The sequence below is a fragment of the Amyelois transitella genome, chromosome 24 (assembly GCF_032362555.1).
Source record: "Amyelois transitella isolate CPQ chromosome 24, ilAmyTran1.1, whole genome shotgun sequence".
Taxonomy (NCBI): domain Eukaryota; kingdom Metazoa; phylum Arthropoda; class Insecta; order Lepidoptera; family Pyralidae; genus Amyelois; species Amyelois transitella.
This window is the reverse complement of record NC_083527.1, coordinates 3,122,082-3,142,209: the sequence shown is the minus strand read 5'-3', so window position 1 is coordinate 3,142,209 and position 20,128 is coordinate 3,122,082. Positions and strand designations below refer to the sequence as shown.

The 20,128-nt window shown below is 37.0% G+C and overlaps 3 protein-coding genes across 3 annotated transcripts; 2 read left to right on the top strand and 1 right to left on the bottom strand.

Moving 5' to 3' along the window:
- Positions 1–197: 197 nt before the first annotated feature.
- Positions 198–7,302, bottom strand: LOC106135814 (uncharacterized). The gene is made up of 10 exons (XM_060951396.1): positions 7,240–7,302; positions 6,348–6,518; positions 5,530–5,607; positions 4,571–4,712; positions 4,121–4,352; positions 3,371–3,560; positions 2,704–2,803; positions 1,780–1,902; positions 882–1,003; positions 198–341 (listed from the first exon to the last, which is right to left on the bottom strand). Exons 1-10 carry the CDS (start codon positions 7,300–7,302, stop codon positions 198–200), a joined length of 1,365 nt encoding a protein of 454 aa, XP_060807379.1.
- Positions 7,303–8,146: 844 nt separating this feature from the next.
- LOC106135906 (vesicular inhibitory amino acid transporter) lies at positions 8,147–10,793 on the top strand. The gene is made up of 4 exons (XM_013336310.2): positions 8,147–8,379; positions 8,899–9,061; positions 9,361–9,490; positions 9,609–10,793. The coding sequence occupies exons 1-4, from the start codon at positions 8,241–8,243 to the stop codon at positions 10,791–10,793; spliced, it is 1,617 nt and encodes a 538-aa protein (XP_013191764.1). The 5' UTR covers positions 8,147–8,240.
- Positions 10,794–13,298: 2,505 nt separating this feature from the next.
- On the top strand, positions 13,299–19,677 carry LOC106135815 (uncharacterized). Its single transcript, XM_013336201.2, has 10 exons — positions 13,299–13,361; positions 13,999–14,166; positions 14,446–14,523; positions 14,803–14,932; positions 15,819–16,050; positions 16,651–16,840; positions 17,333–17,432; positions 17,714–17,821; positions 18,245–18,363; positions 19,555–19,677. Exons 1-10 carry the CDS (start codon positions 13,299–13,301, stop codon positions 19,675–19,677), a joined length of 1,311 nt encoding a protein of 436 aa, XP_013191655.2.
- Positions 19,678–20,128: the final 451 nt, after the last annotated feature.

Here is a 20,128-nt window from a genome sequence, read left to right as displayed (position 1 = left end):
AACTTGGGATTCTTTTATAGGCGATGGGCTAACAACCTGTCACTATTTGAATCTCAATTCTATCATTAAGCCAAATAGCTGAACGTGGCCATTCAGTCTAACAAATTACACGATCCTCAAAATATAATTCTAAAACACTACATTAAATAAGACCCATTGTAATTTATCATTTATTTTATTTATCAAGTTATTTACGACTAAACTTTGGGCGGTAGTTTCATGGTGTCCTGCTGGTGGGGGTAGAACGGCGAGCGGGGGGCGGGCTGCGCGGACATGTCCCCGGGCTGCGGGTACGGGTGGTGGGGCGGCGCCCCCATCCATTGTGGGTACCAATACAGACCCTGGAAATTATTTCGTTTAAAAAAATTACTTTACATACATACATACATATAAACACGTCTATATCCTTTGCGGGGTAGACAGAGCCAACAGTCTTGAAAAGACTGATAGGCCACGTTCAGCTATTTGGCTTTATGATGGAATTGTGATTCAAATAGTGACAGGTTTCTAGCCCATCGCCTAAGAGAAGAATTCCAAGTTTATAAGCCTATCCCTTAGTCGCCTTTTACGTCATCCATGGGAACGAGATGGAGTGGTCCTATTCTTTTTTTTTTATTGGTGCCGGGAACCACACGGCACCTTATTTTGCAAAACAATACTTTATTTTGCATAAAATAGATTGATAAATAACAAAACTGTTTAACGGAACGCGTGTGTATCCGTCGTTAACAAGTGGTCCTTCGAGCCGGATGCGTTTACCTGGCCTATCACGCCATTGCACACATACCATCACGACTTTATTTCTTACGGGGAAGACAGAGCAAATCCTCGGAAAGACGTAAAATATGTTCACCGTTTTATTATTTAGGGTGTGAACTCACCTTGTTCCCAGTGGCCTGACAAGTGTAGCGGTGGTCGTGGACTGCCAGCGGGTCCAGATAACTGACCCCGGCGATGGAGCCGTAGTTCGGGGGGAAAATGAACCAGCAGCCTTCCAGGGAAACTACGTAGACGAGCAATTTTAGTCAATTAATCTAAAAGTACATTTAATTATCCTACTAATATTATAAATGCGAAAGTTTGTGTGTATGTCAGTATGGATGTTTGTTACTCTTTTACGCAAAAACTACTGAACCGATTACGATGAAATTTGCTATGTAGGTAGCTGAAGACCCGGGCGACTTATTAATGAACACATAGGCTACTTTTTATCCCTGAGTTCCCGCGGGATTGATTCCGCGCGGACGAAGTCGCGGGCCGCCTCTAGTTTAATATATAGATTTCCCAAATCTTTGCGTTTTTTGTTGTCTCGTTATAAAATATTGTTATTAATATTTCCTTCCTAAACATTTTAAAGATGAAACAAGAATCTCATTGGCATCATCATTAAGACATTGCATTATTAAGTTTTGATGTCTAATTGTAATGTTTTAAGTGCTATAGAACTTTAAAAAAAAATTGTACTTACAGTCTGAAAGAAAATGTTAAACAATTTAGAATTATTTAAATCATTTCATACGAAACTAGTTAAAGGCATCATTATATAAAAACAACAAACACACACATTTTATTCCTTCCGAGGTAGACGAAGCCAACTATAAAGCGCCATTTACATGATGCAAATTTCTTGCCTGTTGCATACAATAAAATTGAAGCAATAAATTACCTGCATGGTTGAACTCTTGTGAGACGACACATGACCGTGACAGGTGGCTTTGTCTTCCCCGTAAAAGAAAAAGACGTGATTTTGAAAGTGTATGAAAACGTGTTGGTACTTACCGGTAGTATTGTCGCCTGTTGGCGTGTCCGGAGTGGTGAACAGATAGGACTCCGTCGTGCGCTCCACGAACGGCGGCGGCGGCGACAGCCCCGTGCCGGGGTCTCCGGGGACTACGAATGGACCTAAAGTAGAAGTAAAAAGTTACTAGAAACATCTGTTTTTTAATATTTTTTAAAATTCATTGTAATATGTACAAGGTATTACCACTTTTATATGTTACACTGGCAAGCTGCGCAGGAGTAAAATGTTTGTATGGCGCGAAAATAATTGAGCGGTTGAGCCTATCAGAGCGCGCCATTTGAACCCGCGAACAGAACTGGCCACTAAATTGTTCCACTTTTATACGCGAGATAACAAGTGACATTTTGTTTTTCGATTTTAAGTTCAATGTTCTTGTAATAGGGTCGTTATTTTATTGAGTTTTCAATCGGTGTGATTCGACGGTAGTGTGCGCTATTCTACGCCGTCGAATGGGCGACGCATAAACGTACGTACACATAAAAAAAATGGGCATTTCCATATCTTTCCCATAAAATACTTCAAGTAAGTTCTTAATTTCCTAACTAACCTACTCCTGAATCGTGATTATTAAGACCCTGGGCTCCTCAAGGACAAACGCCATGACAATTTATTAGAATAGAATAGAATAGATTTATTTTCAAAATTGGATACAAGGTATCACTTATTGACGTCACATAACTTAAATCTAATTATAACTACTACCGCTTCCAAAGCGCATGTGTAGAAGAAGCGGCGGAACAAACTACACTGCAGCATTTTCATCGGACGTCAATTTACAAATATAGATGTCTTAAATCTAAATCGCAGACGCGAATTCACATTGTCTACATTAAAAAACATGAAAAAACTTGATTATTATTTTAAGAAGTGATTGACGCAAAAAAAAGATTGATTAATCCTACCCCCATAGAAGTTAGTGTTGTTCCACTCGCAGACGTGGTGGTCGCAAGCCAGTGGTGACTGCGGCTCCTTGGTGTAGTACGTCGCGCCGTTAGGGATAGTCTGAAAAATTTATGTCGTTGTTATCATGACAACGCCATATGATTTCAACCTGAACAGATGTTGAAGACCAAGATGTAAAAGGGTATGAACGTGATCAACCCACACTTAACTGAAATTTATTCTGATTAGGTAAAGAACTCTTGGCTCTGAAGCAAAATACTAATTCAATTCCCAAGGTGCAATTCGCGCTATTACTCGATCGGTTTCATCCTCCATCTTTCTTCACTCTAGTTAGTGGCTCACTGCAGAAAACAAGCTTTTTCCATTATAACCTGCTTTCAGTAAATAGTTGAGGCTGGTTACAGAGTGACGCTGGCGAGATGCGCCGTTAGCCAGCGCCGGCTATACGCGCTGTTACAATACAGCAATGTATATGAAAGAGCATTTCCTAGGAGTCAGCTTGCTGACTTAGGGTTTTGAGGTTCAATGATCAGGTCAGTCTGAACGGTGGGCCCTCGGTTTCCACAGACCATTTCTCAAAGTTCTAATTTGCCCTTAGAGACCAGGGTCCACTAAAGAGATACTGCGATGTCGTAGCAATAAAATTTAGGAAAAAATGCTTCTTACGAGAAAGTAGTCGTGGTGCCTGTACCGGATGCCCTGGATGTTGAAGTCCAGGATGAATGAGCCCGAGGTGATGACGCACAGAGCCGCGGTGAGGGGCGGCAACTTGTACGTCACCAGACCACACTTCACTATGGCTTTCGGCATCGAGGATATGTCTCGGGTGTGTTGCAGATTCTTCTTGAATGGGAACCTTGATATTACCATACAGTTAAAATCATAACACTCCTTTTTGCTTCACCGTAGGTCGATAAAATTACTAGAGTACCTACGCTCGCGACTCCATCCGTGTTAAACGTAAAATCCCGCTAATTTACTTCAATTGGTACACTCCTAGATGACATAAAGGATCTATTTATTAATTAATTTATCTTTATTAAGGAAACAAACAGACACATAAGTAGTTGTTTAATAATATTATCTTCAACTATGATGCATAAACCAATAACTTATCTAGGAATGTAGTGTTCTTCTTTCTGGTGTTAATCCCAGATTCATCCATGACCATGACCCAAGATTGCGTAAGTCAGGTTTTACATGACCTTACCTCCGCCACCTTTGCAAGGGAACCTAAACCATATTGAATCAATTGTCTGAATGCAAATTTTCTCACAATGTTCTCACTGTAAGAGCGTCGTTAAGCATGAAAACTAGTGTACAAAACTCAAAAAAGAATCATTGATACTTGCTCAAAGTAGGATTTGAACCTAGACGTACCTCCATTTCTTCCTGATTAAGAAAAACATTACTCACCTAAATATACAAACTGACAGATGACACTCCAGCCCATGAATGTAATTATCCATCTGGAAGACGACAGACGGGTCTTCCTCCAAGTAGTAGTGCTTATCGTCCATGAAATGTATAAAGCCAAGAAAGTGGAAGGCTCTTCCCAGACAGTAAGGGGACGGCCCCCGCCCCATGTTATAGATATCACTGTATAGTTCCGATATGAAAATGTATACATTCTTGCCGCAATAGAACTCTGTAATAAACAAAAAAAAACTGTGTAGAATCAAAAAGCGAAATTTATAATAATATTTGGATCAAAAATACTGCCTTGCGGAATACCTACGGCATAGCAATTAATTTTTTTAGTAATCAACGCTGATCTTACAGCGATTATTTCACCAATGTTTAAGTTTTAGCGAAACTAATTCATGAACATTAAAAGAAAAATTAATAATAATGCCTAATACGAACCTTGACTCAAATAAAACTCCGCAGGTACAACCCCTCCCATAGCCGAGTTGTACGTAGCTACTCTCTCAGACTTGATAGCGTTGTGGTTGTCGTACATCGTCAGCATATTGTCTATGGCGTCATCTAGTGCTATCAGTAGTACCTTGAAAACATCTAGGTTAATTATGTTAAGGTAAGGGGCTAGAAATTCTTCATCTAAAAGAGTTAACGATCTGGCTTTTTCTTCTAAACATAAGGGAGCTAGAAATTCAATATGAAAATACATCAAAGGAGTAAAAAGGAAACTAGGTACTTTCCTTTTTGCTTATTAGATCAAGCTGATTATTCTTCTTCTCCCTGACGTTAGTCCTGGTTACATCCTCACCTATGAAGAGAAGCCCGGAGTGCGCTTTTTGACCATAATCATAAAGGGAGTCAGGTTTTTACACGGAGCTACTCCCATCTCATCTTCGCAACCTTTGCAGAGGAACCTAACCTATCCAGTTGCCTGAAAACCTGTAGGATTTCTCACGATGTACTTCTTCACCACAAAGAACAGAGAAGGAACCAATTTCATGACGGATCAACGCGAAGCCTAAACTGTTAAAATTTGACATACGAGTATAGGCTTCTAGAAGAGATTACAGTAGCACACAACAAAAAATACAGATTTAGGTAAAGATAGACACGGGCGTAGAAAAAAGGCAGAAAAGAAAGATGTTAAATTTAAGCTGTTGTTTCATGCTCATAACACGTATTAGAAATATTATTAACAACTTCAAACTATTGAGAAAAAAGAAGTAGTATTAGGAGAAAATGGATTTAGACATGTGTTAAAAAACTATTTTTGTCATGAAACAACCAAATTCCTCTTAGGAATAAAAAAGGTTTAAATCACAAACGAAGAAAATAGGAAGGGTTTATAGTAAATTTCTATAGGAGCTATACCTCTGGCAAAAGTCAGTGTTAAGTAAAATTACCTTCAATTCCTTGATGTGCATGTAAATGAACCGCCCCAAATGATCAGTCGCTATGTGGACGTGCTCGTTTATTATGTACTGAAACACGCAACACACTTATCGTAAGGTATAGTCGCCAAATATCGTCCCTTTTTTGAAAAAAAATCATTACAAAAAATTTTGCGAACTCTGGACAACAAATAAAACGTCTTACGAAAGGTAATATATTCGTTTAAACAAACAAACTCGTCACAATTTTGAGAAATAAGGCTAGATTCACTAGTAAAACAAAAAATGACTTAGGTATATATAATTCTTATAGTGCCGTGTGGTTCCAGGCACCGATAAAAAAAAAGAATAGGACCACTCCATCTCGTTCCCATGGATGTCGTAAAAGGCGACTAAGGGATAGGCTTATAAACTTGGGATTCTTTTAGGCGATGGGCTAGCAACCCGTCACTATTTTAATCTCAATTCTATCATTAAGCCAAACAGCTGAACGTGGCCTATCAGTCTTTATAAGATTGTTGGCTCTGTCTATCCCATCAGTGAAAGTATTCTGTTGATGGCTTTACATGTACAAGTACACTCAAAATCTTATTCCCGTGACATATAACATGGGCGAGAGCTGCGAGCTATCCACTATGAACGAAACTACGTCCCCGACGTACCAATCAACCAATCCTAGCTCTGTCTACCCCGTAAGGGATAAAGACGTGATCATATTTTTATTTATTTATTTAAACTTCATTGCACAAAAAACAAAAATGTACAAAAGGCGGACTTAATGCCGTTTGGCATTCTCTACCAGTTATCATATGTATGTGTATAATTGTTACCTGGTCTGGGGCCCGTTTGATCTTCATCATTTCTATTTGGTAGTGCGCCAGGTGGTCCAGCTTGTCCGTGGGGTCGTGGCCGTAGATCTCGAACGCGTCTATCACCATGGCCAGGGTCAGGTTCTCGTTCGGCTCTTGGCAGCATGGGTGGTTGCGCACGATGTATGAATCCTATGGGAATCATTATATATGTATGTGAGCCGTATGGTTCCCGGCACCAAAAAGAATAGGACCACTACATCGCTCTCCCATGGATGTCGTAAAAGGCGACTAAGGGGTAGGCTTCTAATCTTGAAATTCTTCTTTTAGGCGATGGGCTAGCAACCCGTCAATATTAGAATCTCAATTCTATCTTAAAGACAAATAGCTGAACGTGGCCTATCAGTCTTTACAAGACTGTTAGCTCTGTCTACCCCGCAAGGGATATAGACGTGATTATATGTGTTTATGTATCATTTTATATCACTTATTTTTATAACGTCCCATTACCTACGTCACGAATTGAATTTGAATTTGAAGGTTTTCTCGAAATTTCCAGGGTAACGAGAATTTTAGTGAAAATTAAACATAAAAACCTACTATGGTACCTACATCGAAAGAGGTGCTTAAGGTACCTAAGAATAGAATAGATTTATGTTCAAAATTGGATACAAGGTATGACTTATTGACGTCACATCACTTAAATATAATTATAACTATACTACTAACTGAAAACAACAGACGTCCTTTAAATCTTAGTTATTTGCTACGACGTAGTCTTTTGCTACGCCGTAGCAGGCAGGTCTACGAATATAATAATAGCAATAATGCTTTCTCGTCGTTTTCATAGAACGCGTAAAAACTCTCATACAAATGGAGGTAAAAGTCAAATCACACTGTTAGTACTACTTACCACGATAACAGAAAAACATGATAACAAAAGAATTTTGAACAGCCCATAACCCGATCGGAACATGCTGGTAACGGGGCTTAACTGAAAAATTCTATATTGCTTAACAAGCAATTATTTTTAATTGCTCGATACATTTCTATGTAACATTTGATAAAATTAATGAAGAAAATACACTATTTTTTTGCCCCGGAGGTGATTATAATTAAAACTATTATTTTTTACATTTATTCTGGTTATAATATTACCTCAATGTACGTTATATTAATTTTTTTAGAACTCTATGTTACTATAAAGTTAAAGCTGAAATCTAAAGTTACGTGACGGATTACGCCACCTGATAAAAAAATTGTATTTCAATTGATTCAGTTTACATTTACGCAAAACTTAACCATATTAAATCATGCAGATAAACAAAAGCTATATTTGATTGATAATTTAAAAAAAGAATGAGCAACTTAATCATAACAAAATTGTCCTTCAAAGTTAGTTTGTATCGATCGGGGACACCGCGCACCCTGCGCACAGTTTCAACCCATCCCCGCCCCACACTCTCGCGAAAATCTCACCGAGCAGCCATCGGTCAAAGAAAACCATATTTAAAATGGTTAAAACCCACAAAAAACAAACCCCGCACCAAATATAAGCCGTAAAAGTGAACAATAAAGTGTTAACGTGAAAAAAGAAACAAAAGAATCGAATTCAAATTCAAAGATGGAACAGTGAATTCGGGAAGATGGCTGCTCGGGAAGCTATAAAATTTATTAACATAATGTAATTCCACATTGTTATAGTGTAGTGTAAAGAAGTCTTCCAAAATTATAAAAATTAAGCAAATTTATTATTAGAAATAGGATAAATTGTATTAAGCAAATCATGTCTTCCCGTTGACGTCAATTTGAGTGATAGATAAATGAAAAATATTATAACATATCGTCAATAAAAGTTCAATAAAGATTGATTAGAAATTTCTTGAAGAAAATAAAGAAATAAAAGCAGTAAAAATGATAAACCTAAATCGGTTCAAACTGCCTCCGTTCAAGAATGCCCTGGACGTGGCGATGCAGACAGTTCGCCAGCAGATACCAGATAAGCCTGGACCTCCCCCTCGACCCCCACAGAATGTCCGATTTGCGAATCTCGGTAAGTTAAAATACTGCATGAACTACAAAAGAGAATTTTTTCAACGTGGTACTAAAATATAATCGATAGGTGAATTGTAACAGGGCCAAAAACAATGGCGATCAATAACTTTTCGCCAATTCACTTCTTTTGTTTTTCACCTTATTGCCATTTATCTATCAAATATCTTAAAATTATGTACCTTTTAAAAAATAACCCAAATCTAACACCAAATATTTTGATGCCGGATGGCAGATAGGCTCAACAATTTTATTCATTTAAAATTTTGAATGATAATGTATGTATCATAATTTTATATTTGACACATTTGAGGTCTAACAGCTGATTTCAGATTCATCTTTTAGGCGATGGGCTAGCAACCTGCCACTATTTGAATCTCAATTCTATCATTAAGCCTAGCAGCTGAACGTGGCCTATCAGTCTTTTCAGGATTGTTAGCTCTGTCTACCCCATCAGTGAAAGTATTCTGTTGATGGCTTTACATGTACAAGTACACTCAAAAACTTATTCCCGTGACAGATAACATGGGCGAGAGCTGCGAGCTATCCACTATGAACGAAACTACGTCCCCGACGTACCAATCAACCAATCCTACCAACCCATTCCTCAGTGGAAACCTGCAGGCTGAAGACTCCTTCACGAGCTACCAGAACACGTATCCTCAGCAAGATGGAGCTCCAAGGTAAATATATAAAGTTGCATTGATTGCGTTTTGGTGCGTACTTGTGTAGGTGGCTGCAAATGGCACAAAATTTTCTCGAGTTACTCTTCGCCACTGGATGGCCCTGGATGGCAGTCCAAATCCATGACAGATGCCTTTTTAAAAATCTGCCTTTAGTTATTGTCTACTTACAAATACGATAAAAAGATAAACTGACTTTTAATTTTGTATTAAAAATAAATTATGGTAGTTGATGGCTTTGAGATTTAGTTGGCATTGATTATTAGTTGGCATATGAAGGGCTTTTTCAATTATTTCAGGACCCAGAGTATGCAAAGCGTTGATTTTTACGCTTCTTCTGAAGAAGGGGGTTTTGAAGAGGGCGGAGGCAAACCTGGAGCAAAAATCAACGAGTTTCAAGCTGCATGGAATGTAACCAATGCTATTCAGGTGAGAACTTTTTGAATAGAAACCAATTTTATAAAGTCGAATAATAAGGTAATGTGTTAAACGTCTTCAAAGCCTCTTGAAACATTTTCAATAATGATTAATGGTACTTCTACTCCAGGGAATGTTCGTGGTATCTCTACCATTTGCAGTACTTCAAGGAGGCTACTGGGCCATCGCGGCTATGATTGGTATAGCACACATCTGTTGCTACACCGGAAAAATACTGGTTGAATGCCTGTACGAAGACGATCCAGTAACAGGACAACGCGTAAGAGTGCGCGATTCCTATGTAAGCATTGCCAAAGAATGCTTTGGCAGAAAATATGGTGCACGTATTGTCAATATAGCCCAAATCATTGAACTTCTCATGACTTGCATCCTTTATGTCGTTGTCTGTGGAGACCTTATGATCGGAACCTTTCCTGATGGTTCCATTGATACGCGATCATGGATGATGCTCACAGGAATATTTCTTCTTCCACTAGCGTTCTTGAAGTCTCTTAAAAGTGTCAGTATGCTGTCCTTTTGGTGCACTATGAGTCACTTGATAATAAACGCTATTGTGCTTGGCTACTGTATTCTCTACATCGGTGAATGGGGCTGGGGTAAAGTCAAATGGAGTTTAGACTTCGAAAACTTTCCCATCAGTTTAGGAGTTATCGTATTCTCTTACACGTCTCAGATTTTCTTGCCCACTCTCGAAGGAAACATGGAAGATCGCTCTAAATTCGAGTGGATGTTGGATTGGTCCCATATTGCGGCAGCAGCCTTCAAATCCATCTTTGGATACCTTTGCTTTTTGACATTCCAAAATGATACTCAGCAAGTGATAACTAATAATCTGCGATCTGCTGGTTTCAAGGGACTTGTGAATTTTTTCCTCGTAGTCAAAGCTGTGCTGAGTTACCCTCTGCCGTATTACGCCGCATGTGATTTGCTAGAACGCGCTCTCTTTAGGGGTAAACCCAAGACATTGTTTCCTGTCATCTACGCGCTTGATGGAGAGTTAAAAGTGTGGGGTCTTGCTTGGAGACTCGGTGTGATAATGTTTACAGTTTTGATGGCTATATTTATTCCCCATTTCGCTATACTGATGGGCTTTATCGGTAGTTTCACTGGTACTATGTTAAGCTTCATCTGGCCTGCGTATTTCCATTTGAAATTGAAGGGTAGCCAACTTGAGAGTTCCACCATTGCTTACGACTACTTCATCATAGGTCTTGGAGTTTTGTTCGGAATTATAGGTATGTACGATTCTGGCTCTGCTCTCATAAAAGCGTTTAAGATAGGCTTACCCTTCTAATTTATGGTAGTTATAGGTCATTGTTGAACTATTTTTAGATTAATACAAACTTCGTTCATATGGATTGTCGCACACAGCGGCTTTGTTGCAAATTAAAAGTTATCGTCTTCCGTGGGTTATTTATTTTCTTGCAAGTCATGACTAGTTTATAAGGCTATATACAATACATATAGTTTTTTGATGAATGAAGATGATTTTAGTATAGAAAATATGTCTTCCATAATGTATGTATACATTTTTATTAGTAAAATAGCTTATTGCGAATATTTATACAAATTTAAATATAAAATTATATAAAATCAATGTCTTCCAAGATGAATACCTATTTACTTTTTGGAGTTATAACAACGAAGTCTTCCAATTAAAATATGATAGCTATGTCGAATAGACTTTTGCTTTTGCTAAAAAGATATAACATTGCGTAATGTTTGAGACATGTTTATACATACATATTATTATAAAAATAAGCATTTTTCATAAAACCGAGAAAATAATATTTATTGCTATAGGTACATTCATTACATTTTGATTTTTGTGAACTGTACAAATAATATATTCCCTTGAATTTTGACAATAACATGTTTATGAAAAAAATTACAATAATTAACAAATTTAGTTGTTTTATTGTGATAAAATTGTAATGTATACCTAAAATATAATAATGTCTTCCATTTCGAAACATAATATTGTTGTTGAATATAGGATAATAATACATGTTATATAGATTAGTAACAATATTTATAGGTGATGGAGAGATGGCATGTGTGTGAAAATAATGTCGTATACAAAACTCTGTAACACATAATTTTGGATTATTGGATTGTTGTTTTTATTTTTTAAGCTGGTACCATAGAATACGACGTAAATATAAAGTAAAAAAATACATATCTTTTGATTGTTAATCCAAATTTTCTTTACAGATGTTTATAAAATGCCGTAAGCTATATGTTAAAATTTACATATCACATGTAAGAAGGAACATTCTCTCTCTTCATATTTATATGAGTACCGTTTTCACACTCTGTTGTTGTAAGCAGACAAATAGTACAGCTTAATGTATTAGTAATGATTGATACGGTGCCATTAAATAAAATTTTGTCATCATTGAGTCTAACCTAAATTTTATTATCAGCTTTAATACAACTTGCAATGTAAATATGTTTGTACGGGTGGAATCTTACAACTGAATTTGAAGCAGAAATCTTTAACCGATTGAGCTGAAATTTACCAGACTTCTGACTACATGTTGATAAAATAATACATTTATTATGACGAAAAGTACGTATAACCTGATGATGTACTGCATCCAAAATCGGCCCCCGACGATGAGATCCTTCGAAAGTGGACAGTGTACTGACTGACTTGAAATATCAAATATACTTATCATAATTCACATATTAAATCACGCATAGCAAATAGATTTCTCGTGTGATTGTAAAAACTTGCACACAAAAAGTAAATTTTTGTAGAAACTCATTTAGATATTTGTATAATTTACGAAAGACAATAATTTGAATGACTTTATAAGGTCCCATTAAAATGAAAAAAAAGTGTAAACAATGTTTGTGCATGTAAGTTTCGATCAACGCCAGTTTTTGAACATATTTAGAAATGTATCCAACTGCAATAATATTGTATAAATAAATACATGTATTGTGATGAAATGAACAATTCTAGGTGTGTATTTTAAATAATATAAAGTGTTATGCGATATTTTTGTTTTATTAGACACTAACCCAGAAACTGCCTCCGTAGTAAAGCGACTTATTGACCTAAAGTGGGCTTAGATCCACGCTATAAATTGCCGTGTGGTGCCCGGTACTTTAATAGAAAAGCGACTAAGAAAAAGACTAACTTGGGATTCTACTTTAAGGCGATAAGCTAGCAAACCCGCCACTATTTCAATCTCAATTAAACGTGATCTTTCAGTCTTTACGAAACTATTGGCTCTGTCTACCCCTTTAGAGATGAGGACGAGATAATGTGTATGTATGTATAAATAAATAAACATATACCTGATATAATTTACACAAATCGAATTAGCCTCAAAATAAACTCAAGACTTGATACTGAGATCTTAATTCAAATACTCAAATTTCAATTTCAATTCAAATATTCGAGGCTAACTCAATCTGTGTAATTTGTCCAAAAAAAAAAAAAGACTAGCGAAATTCACAAACGAGGTATATTTTTATATAATTACTTACGCGATGTTTCTTTGGGATAAGCCTATAATAACACGTTGTAATAGATAAATGAAAAATAAGTAAATAAATAAAAAATCAGGCTACAAGTCATATACTTATTACAAAACAGAGTTTGAAGAGTAACCATAACGAAACATCGATGATCATAAAAAATACTCTGTGCTCTAAAAAATAGAGGCAAAGACGCAAGAAATAAATTGTATCTACAAAACAGTATTTGTTGTTGATAACAAAAAACCAATTAATAACAATTCCAATTAAAAATAACTGGCGTTTTCGCGCCTTCAGCCCGGGAAAAATGGACGCATTCATACAAGCATGCGTTCTGCTTGCATTATGTCTCGGCTGGGTTCATATAACTGTAAGTACCTATGTACCTATGTTTTATATATATAATCACGTCTTTATCCCTTACGGGGTAGACAGAATCAACAGTCTCGAAAGAACTGACAGGCCACGTTTAACTAACACACTAAAACTAACATACATATTACCACGTCTTTATCCTATGCGGGGTTGACAGAGCCAGAAATCTCGAAAAGATTGAAAGGCCCCGTTCAGCTGTATGGCTTTATAATGGAATTGAGAATCAAATAGTGGCAGGTTGCTAGCCCATCGCCTACAAGAATCCTAAGTGTATTAGCTTATCACTTAGTCGCCTTTTACAACATCCACGGGAAAGAAATTAAGTAGTCCTATTCTTTAGTAGGGAGAACCACACGGCACAACTACCCACGGTAAAACTAACAATCTTTGTAATCAACACCTACAGGCAAATTAATTGGGCATATTTTTACTGAACTGACGTTACTCTGAAAACTGCAGACTATTTTATCAGTTAACCTAAGTTAAATATTCATTTTAAAAATATTTATCTGCTATTTGCGACTTGCTTGGCTCGTCTTGGCGGGGACACTCCCAGATCATTTTCGAGATCAGTTTCCTAGCATTTATTTCAAAAAGACAGTTATCTCTCCAAATATCTCTTCTTCTACCAGGCTTACAACATACGGAACCACCCATGTTGCTTGGAGCCCAACCAGAACCTCACCCTGGCTATGATCATCGACGCGTTTGAGATCTACGGTCACGACCCCACGGATAAACTGGACAACTTGTGGTTGTATCAAAACGAAATGCTGCGTATAAAGACTGCCGAAGACCAGGTAAGGCAACATTTTTGTTAAAAGTGGATCAAGAAACAAATCAAAAAGTCTGTTAGTCCTTAGCAAAATGGCTGGCCATCGGTTATCCATAATTCTTCTCTCTCTCTCTCTTAGAGAAACAAGGACTTTCGTTTCGGACGGAAAATTTAAAATTCAGGTACCTACGCTGTTAGTTCTATCTATGACGTTATATAAGTGAGTTTTTTAAAGAAATGCGTACGCTTACTACTTTTCGTTTAAGTATGTGTAAGTGTTAAATGTTCATTTATTATTTTTCAGTATCTAATCAACGAACGAGTTCACATTGCCACCGACCATTTGGGACGATTTATAAAACTTCATATCCAGGAATTAAAGGTAAACTCTGAACTGAGCCTTACCTATGTCTCCGTACATTCAAATTTTACATAGAGCTCTTATTGCATTAGGGATGTTTTTGTTAATTTCAAACTTATCTGTGATTGGTTGAAAATAAATATTGAAAACAGAATAGAAGAGATGACATTCGAGTGGTCCCTTGGTCAAAGATTATTTGTAGGTATTTTTGACAAATCCTGAAGCACTTTGTGAGTCTTCCACGAGAAAAATTCGAACAAAACGAGTGAACAAAAGCTTCAATATTTTGACATGTTATAGGTTCTTCTCATCACCTTGGACGACGTAATCGATAACATGCTGACGATGTACGAGAACCACAACTCTATAGCTGCTGAGAGGAAGGCCACGTACACTGGGCCAGTTCCCATGGAATTCTACATGAGCCAAGGTCAGCAGGAGATGGATATACATACACCTCTTCATCAACAAAATCACCACGCCTCTATGAAACGGCTAAGATAGATACAGCGGTAAACGAAAACGCCCTTTGAAATAAAATATGAGGAGAACAACAAATAATAGCCTCTCCGTGTGATTTCTAGCAGAGGGTTAATTCCTTAAACTGTTCTTATTGTGGATGTAGTGGAGATTGGGTTTTAGAATCTAAATTTGACTAAATACTTTTTATTTGGTAATTTTTTACAGCACGTAAAATTTTATTTACACACGCTGGTTTTATTAGACTCAAGATTTTAGAGGCATACTTTTTTAGCTTCGTCCACATTCATTACTCTCTTCATGCAAATTCGGCGTAGTAGGGTAGGTACTCTTGACCTTTCCTTTCACCAGGACGTCCCTCATTTGATCCAGTTCGTTCTCTCTGTAACCTTCCCATACACACTCTCCTTGTAACTTGCTAACTCAACCTGTTTTCATCGTTTAGCAATACCTTTTCTTTTCCTGTCACTATATCTCCTTTTACTTTACAATTTTTCCTTATCACATTTTTACATACATACAGACATATGGTCACGTCCATATATATCCCTTGCGGGGTAGACAGAGCCAACAGTCTTGAAAAGACTGAATGGCCACGTTCAGCTATTTTGCTTAATGGAAGAATAGAGATTCAAACAGTGACAGGTTGCTGGCCCATCGCCCAAAAATATGAATCCCAAGTTTGTAAGCCTATCCCTTAGTCGCCTTTTACGACATCCATGGGAAAGAGATGGAGTGGTCCTATTCTTTTTTGGTTTAGTGGATAGTGATGACGATGGTAATGTACATATATGAGTGATATCACATTTTTATTTGAAATAATTATGCCATTCTAGAATACTACTGCGGGAAGAACGTCTACATCTTTCTATCAGAGTTGTACAGCGACATCTATCACATGGGCCGCGGGGTCGCCCCGTACTGCAAGGAACGGTCCTTCGTCTTCCTCGGCTTCCTTCATTACCACGACGAAAAGAAGTACTACCTCCTTGACGACCCCAGCATCTCTTTCCCGACGGATAACTTCCTTCATGGACTGGAGTGCCATTTAGGAGTTTGTATATTCAGGTAAGATGATAAAGAACCATTATGATGGGTTGGGTTGCCAAGAATCCGCGGCACCCACAGGGTACAGGGCCATGTAGTACCTTTAGTGACCCGCCACCGCTTGGCCCGTGGTAAATACATATCCTATAATACCCGCAGATAATGTACCGTTAAAACGTTGAAAGAATTTTCTTGATCGGTTCAATATCTCCGAAGATAAGCCCTCACTAACAAACAAAGTTACAAACCTTATTTCTAATATTAGCAAAGCGTTAACCTTCATGGAACTCTATAACGCAGTTATTGAGGCGAATGTGCGGTGAATTTGTGTTGTGTTGACATGCTATTACACAGACTGTACATTATCTATAGATGTTATGTACGGTCGAAGCCGTGGCGTGTAGCTAGTATGCTTATTATCATACATACATATGTATGGTCAAGTTTATATTCCTTGCGGAAAGACAGAGCTAACAGTCTTGAAGATTAATAGGCCACGTTCTGCTATTTGTCTTTATGATAAGATTCAAGTAGTGATAGGTTGCAAGCCCGTCACCTTAAATAAGAATCCCAAGTCTATAAGCCTTATCCCGTATGCTAATACACTTGCTTTTTACGAAGGTTTCCATTCAAGAAGCTTCTCCAGCAAGAAAGGGACGTCACAACCTTGCCCAAAGCCATCGTCAAATGTGGCTTGGTCATGTACAAGCTGCCTCCTCTCACGGCCGCCTCCTGCATCGTCACTTCCGGATCTTTCATCCTGGACTTTAACATCCAGGGTCTTCGGTATAGACACCACGACTATCTTTTGGTAGGTTTTATTTGCATTTCAATTTATTGGATTTTCGGGCTTATTTAAATATTTAAGGACCCAATCAATCTTTTGTTGATGAGAGAGATAGGAGTTAGCGATTTACTATCATCCATTATACTATAGGTAGCATAAATTTGGTCCATTTAAAGCTTAATCAGAAATTATTTACTTACTTCGCCATAATGCTTATTAAAGAGATTTAAAAAATTTATTGGCAACAATTTTTAAAAAAGTAAACTTAATCCAACGCCTAAAATAATATTAAGGCTCCTTTTATTACTATACAAATGTGCCTATACTATAACGTTTAAAATATATATAACAACAGGTACCTACACTATTTCTGGTCAAGTTTCAATTATCTTTTGCTCTCCTGGATCGTTGTCACAGTCCGTGTGTTCAAGAATGGCCGCAACTGGATTGCCAGAAGAATTATTATGAATTTCTAAGATGGTCTCTTAGTGGTCTATAAGCTAGTGTTTGTTTCAGACGATACCAAACGGACAAACCTACTATACGAAAGAAAAACATACGCCTTTGGTATGCGACCACCATGTTTGTGAGTGGAATTACACCAACCATTATGGAGGTAATTTTAGACATGAATAAGTTTATACAATTTTCTTGTAAATTCATAACAAACCTTCACTAAAGATGGCAATAAAACTCAAGGACCGGAACCGAGTGTTCAATATATAACGTTGTTCAATAGACTTGATCAACACTACTTCTCTTTAGAGAAATCACCATACCAACTTCTTCTTAGGCAAAATACTTACTCGTAACCATGCAGACATCAATATTTTTTTAACGAATTCATCTCTACACCGAAAATTTCGTTATATTAATTATATCTTTATTTAAAAACAGGACCCTTCTTAATTCCCGGAGATCCGGGCACGGGAATAGACCCGGTGCCGCCGTACGTGGAGCCCACACCCAAGCCGGATGAAGATGATGACAACATCACCACACCTTGTAAGTTGTATCACCATAATTTTTGTTCATATTTTTAATGATGGTACTCGTAGAAAATGTATCATTGCTTAGCAGAGATTAGGGTAATCTGTGTGGCCTAGCCACGACACATGCTGGGCGAGGACCATTCTTGTGCATATTTTATAGGTCATTTTATTTTATGGTCGTTATTATTAGTTTATCTACCAAATAAACAATTCTCCTTTCTTTCATAAACTCATAACTGAACATATTTAATATATAAATTGACAAAAAAAAATAGAAACTAAAAATAATTGAAAAAAATTAAAAAAAAAACTGTTATGATGAAAATTGTGATGTGAAAGACTCAATATTGACAGGAATAGAAAAAAAAGCCTAAGCCTTGATCAAATCGCGAACTTCCTAACTATGATCAGATCAGGATAATTCTCTCTTTTGCAGACTTGCTGAACGGTTGTTTCTTCGTATACCCACCCAACTACGGGTCCATCGCGGGCAAGAGTTACCTGGACACCGTGGACTTGCACGACGACCGGTGGACGTGCAACAACGCAGGCCCGGTATGCTTGTTTTTAAATCTTGACCAGAAATACAGGGTGACTTCTAATTCAACTGCATAAATTTAACTGTCAAATGTCATCTAAAGGATATTTAAAAACGTTAAAAGAAAATTATCGGTTCATATTTCAGAAAGTACGATAAAAATAAAAGTATCAAAATCCACGATCCTAAATACGCCATATCGCCCCGGCCGGCGGAAAAGCGACGCGTAAGATTCAGAGGTCAACGACACAATTCATTCAGCTGAGCGATCTCGACAACTCTGTACTTTACTTGATCTTGATACTAGAAAAATAATTTCTTTTTCAGACATTTATTTATATGTTTAGTTTTAATTTCTTTTTGTAGTATTGGTCTGTATTAAAGCGTGTGACGTAGTTTTTGAGGGTTTTTTAAATGTGAAAATGACGACGTTTAATTTAAATAAAAATAGGCTCAAACGGCTCAGAAGCATGGGTATAGTCTATGTTTAAAAGGATGCAGTTGTTTTAAATGTCATCCTGTATAGCAAACCTCGCCATATTGCGACTTAAATATTAGCTGGCAATATTTCCAAAAAAAATGTAATGCATAACCCAAAGGCATAGCAAAACGTTATTAAAATAAAAATAAAATATGCTCCCAACGCTATTAAGAAATTCATTCATATAATCACTATATTTCTCTTGCGATGTAGAAACTGATAGGCCATATTCAGCTGATAGGCTTAATGATAGAATTGATATTCGAATAGGAACTCGCCTAAAAGAATTCCAAGTTTAGAAGCCTATCCCTTAGTCGCCTTTTACGACATCCATGGGAAAGAGATGTTCTATTCTTATTTGTATTGGTGCCAATTTAACGGCACCAATATAAATAAGATTAAGAAATCTGATCCTTTTATTAATGCACATTTTTCGAATCGGTGGAGTTAGAGCGAGTTGTACTTGAACAAGTCGACAAAGTATGTAAATGTGCATTTGTATTGAATTGCATTAGTACCTACCATCGCGTTACCACTAATTGACGTTATCCTCATTTAATCACATACAAATTCGCATTTAATTTATTTTGACACTTATATCGTTATAATGGTAATACTATGAACATATACGAGTAAAGTTTGGACACTTTCAGTAAGATTTTAAATCAAGTTAGTAACGTCTATAATTTTTGCATTAAAATTATTTTGTATGTTTTTGTTTTTTTAGGGTCTGTACTGGTATCCTCAATGGATGGGCCTGCCTTCTCAGGCGAAAGATGGGAAAAAAGATGATTATGGACCGCCTTTCTACCCACACCAGAAGCGTTACGACGAACCGCCAGAAGACTAGGATTATAAAATCAAATATATTATAAAAATACATAGATATTAATTTTATCATTGTCCCCTCACTAGTGTTACATCTGATATAGTAATTTAACATAGAGGACAAAATGCAACCTACACTCGTACATGGTAGTAGGAAAGCTGACCCGAGGCCCTGAAACACTATTGTGGAGCTTGCAACTGGGAATGCGCAAAAAACTGAGAAATCGGATTGTGCTTTGATGAACCCTAAATGAAGGAAATCCAAGGAAAAAATGTAACCATTTAGGTTTATGATATGTTTCTATGTAACTTATTTCTTTGTAAGTGTCACTTCACAAGGAGACCAAAAGCTGCACGCACATTATAACAAAGAAAGATACACGTTTCTAGACCAAAATAAAAAGAAAGTGAGAAATAACCGAAATTCTTCAATAAGAAAAGGAACTTTACGAATTCAGCATTGTGCTATACAC

What these genes read in the sequence shown, in the direction of transcription:
- LOC106135815 (XM_013336201.2), top strand. Translation starts at nt 13,299, where the DNA reads ATGGACGCATTCATACAAGCATGCGTTCTGCTTGCATTATGTCTCGGC. An exon ending in TTAGGAGTTTGTATATTCAG is followed by an intron (nt 16,051 to 16,650) that starts GTAAGATGATAA and finishes CTTTTTACGAAG; the next exon opens with GTTTCCATTCAAGAAGCTTC. An exon ending in GACACCACGACTATCTTTTG is followed by an intron (nt 16,841 to 17,332) that starts GTAGGTTTTATT and finishes TGTTTGTTTCAG; the next exon opens with ACGATACCAAACGGACAAAC.
- LOC106135814 (XM_060951396.1), bottom strand. Translation starts at nt 7,302, where the DNA reads ATGTTCCGATCGGGTTATGGGCTGTTCAAAATTCTTTTGTTATCATGT. An exon ending in GGAGTTTTATTTGAGTCAAG is followed by an intron (nt 4,353 to 4,570) that starts GTTCGTATTAGG and finishes TGTTTATTACAG; the next exon opens with AGTTCTATTGCGGCAAGAAT. An exon ending in CTGTCAGTTTGTATATTTAG is followed by an intron (nt 3,561 to 4,120) that starts GTGAGTAATGTT and finishes GGTAATATCAAG; the next exon opens with GTTCCCATTCAAGAAGAATC.
- LOC106135906 (XM_013336310.2), top strand. Translation starts at nt 8,241, where the DNA reads ATGATAAACCTAAATCGGTTCAAACTGCCTCCGTTCAAGAATGCCCTG. An exon ending in CAGCAAGATGGAGCTCCAAG is followed by an intron (nt 9,062 to 9,360) that starts GTAAATATATAA and finishes CAATTATTTCAG; the next exon opens with GACCCAGAGTATGCAAAGCG. An exon ending in ATGTAACCAATGCTATTCAG is followed by an intron (nt 9,491 to 9,608) that starts GTGAGAACTTTT and finishes CTTCTACTCCAG; the next exon opens with GGAATGTTCGTGGTATCTCT.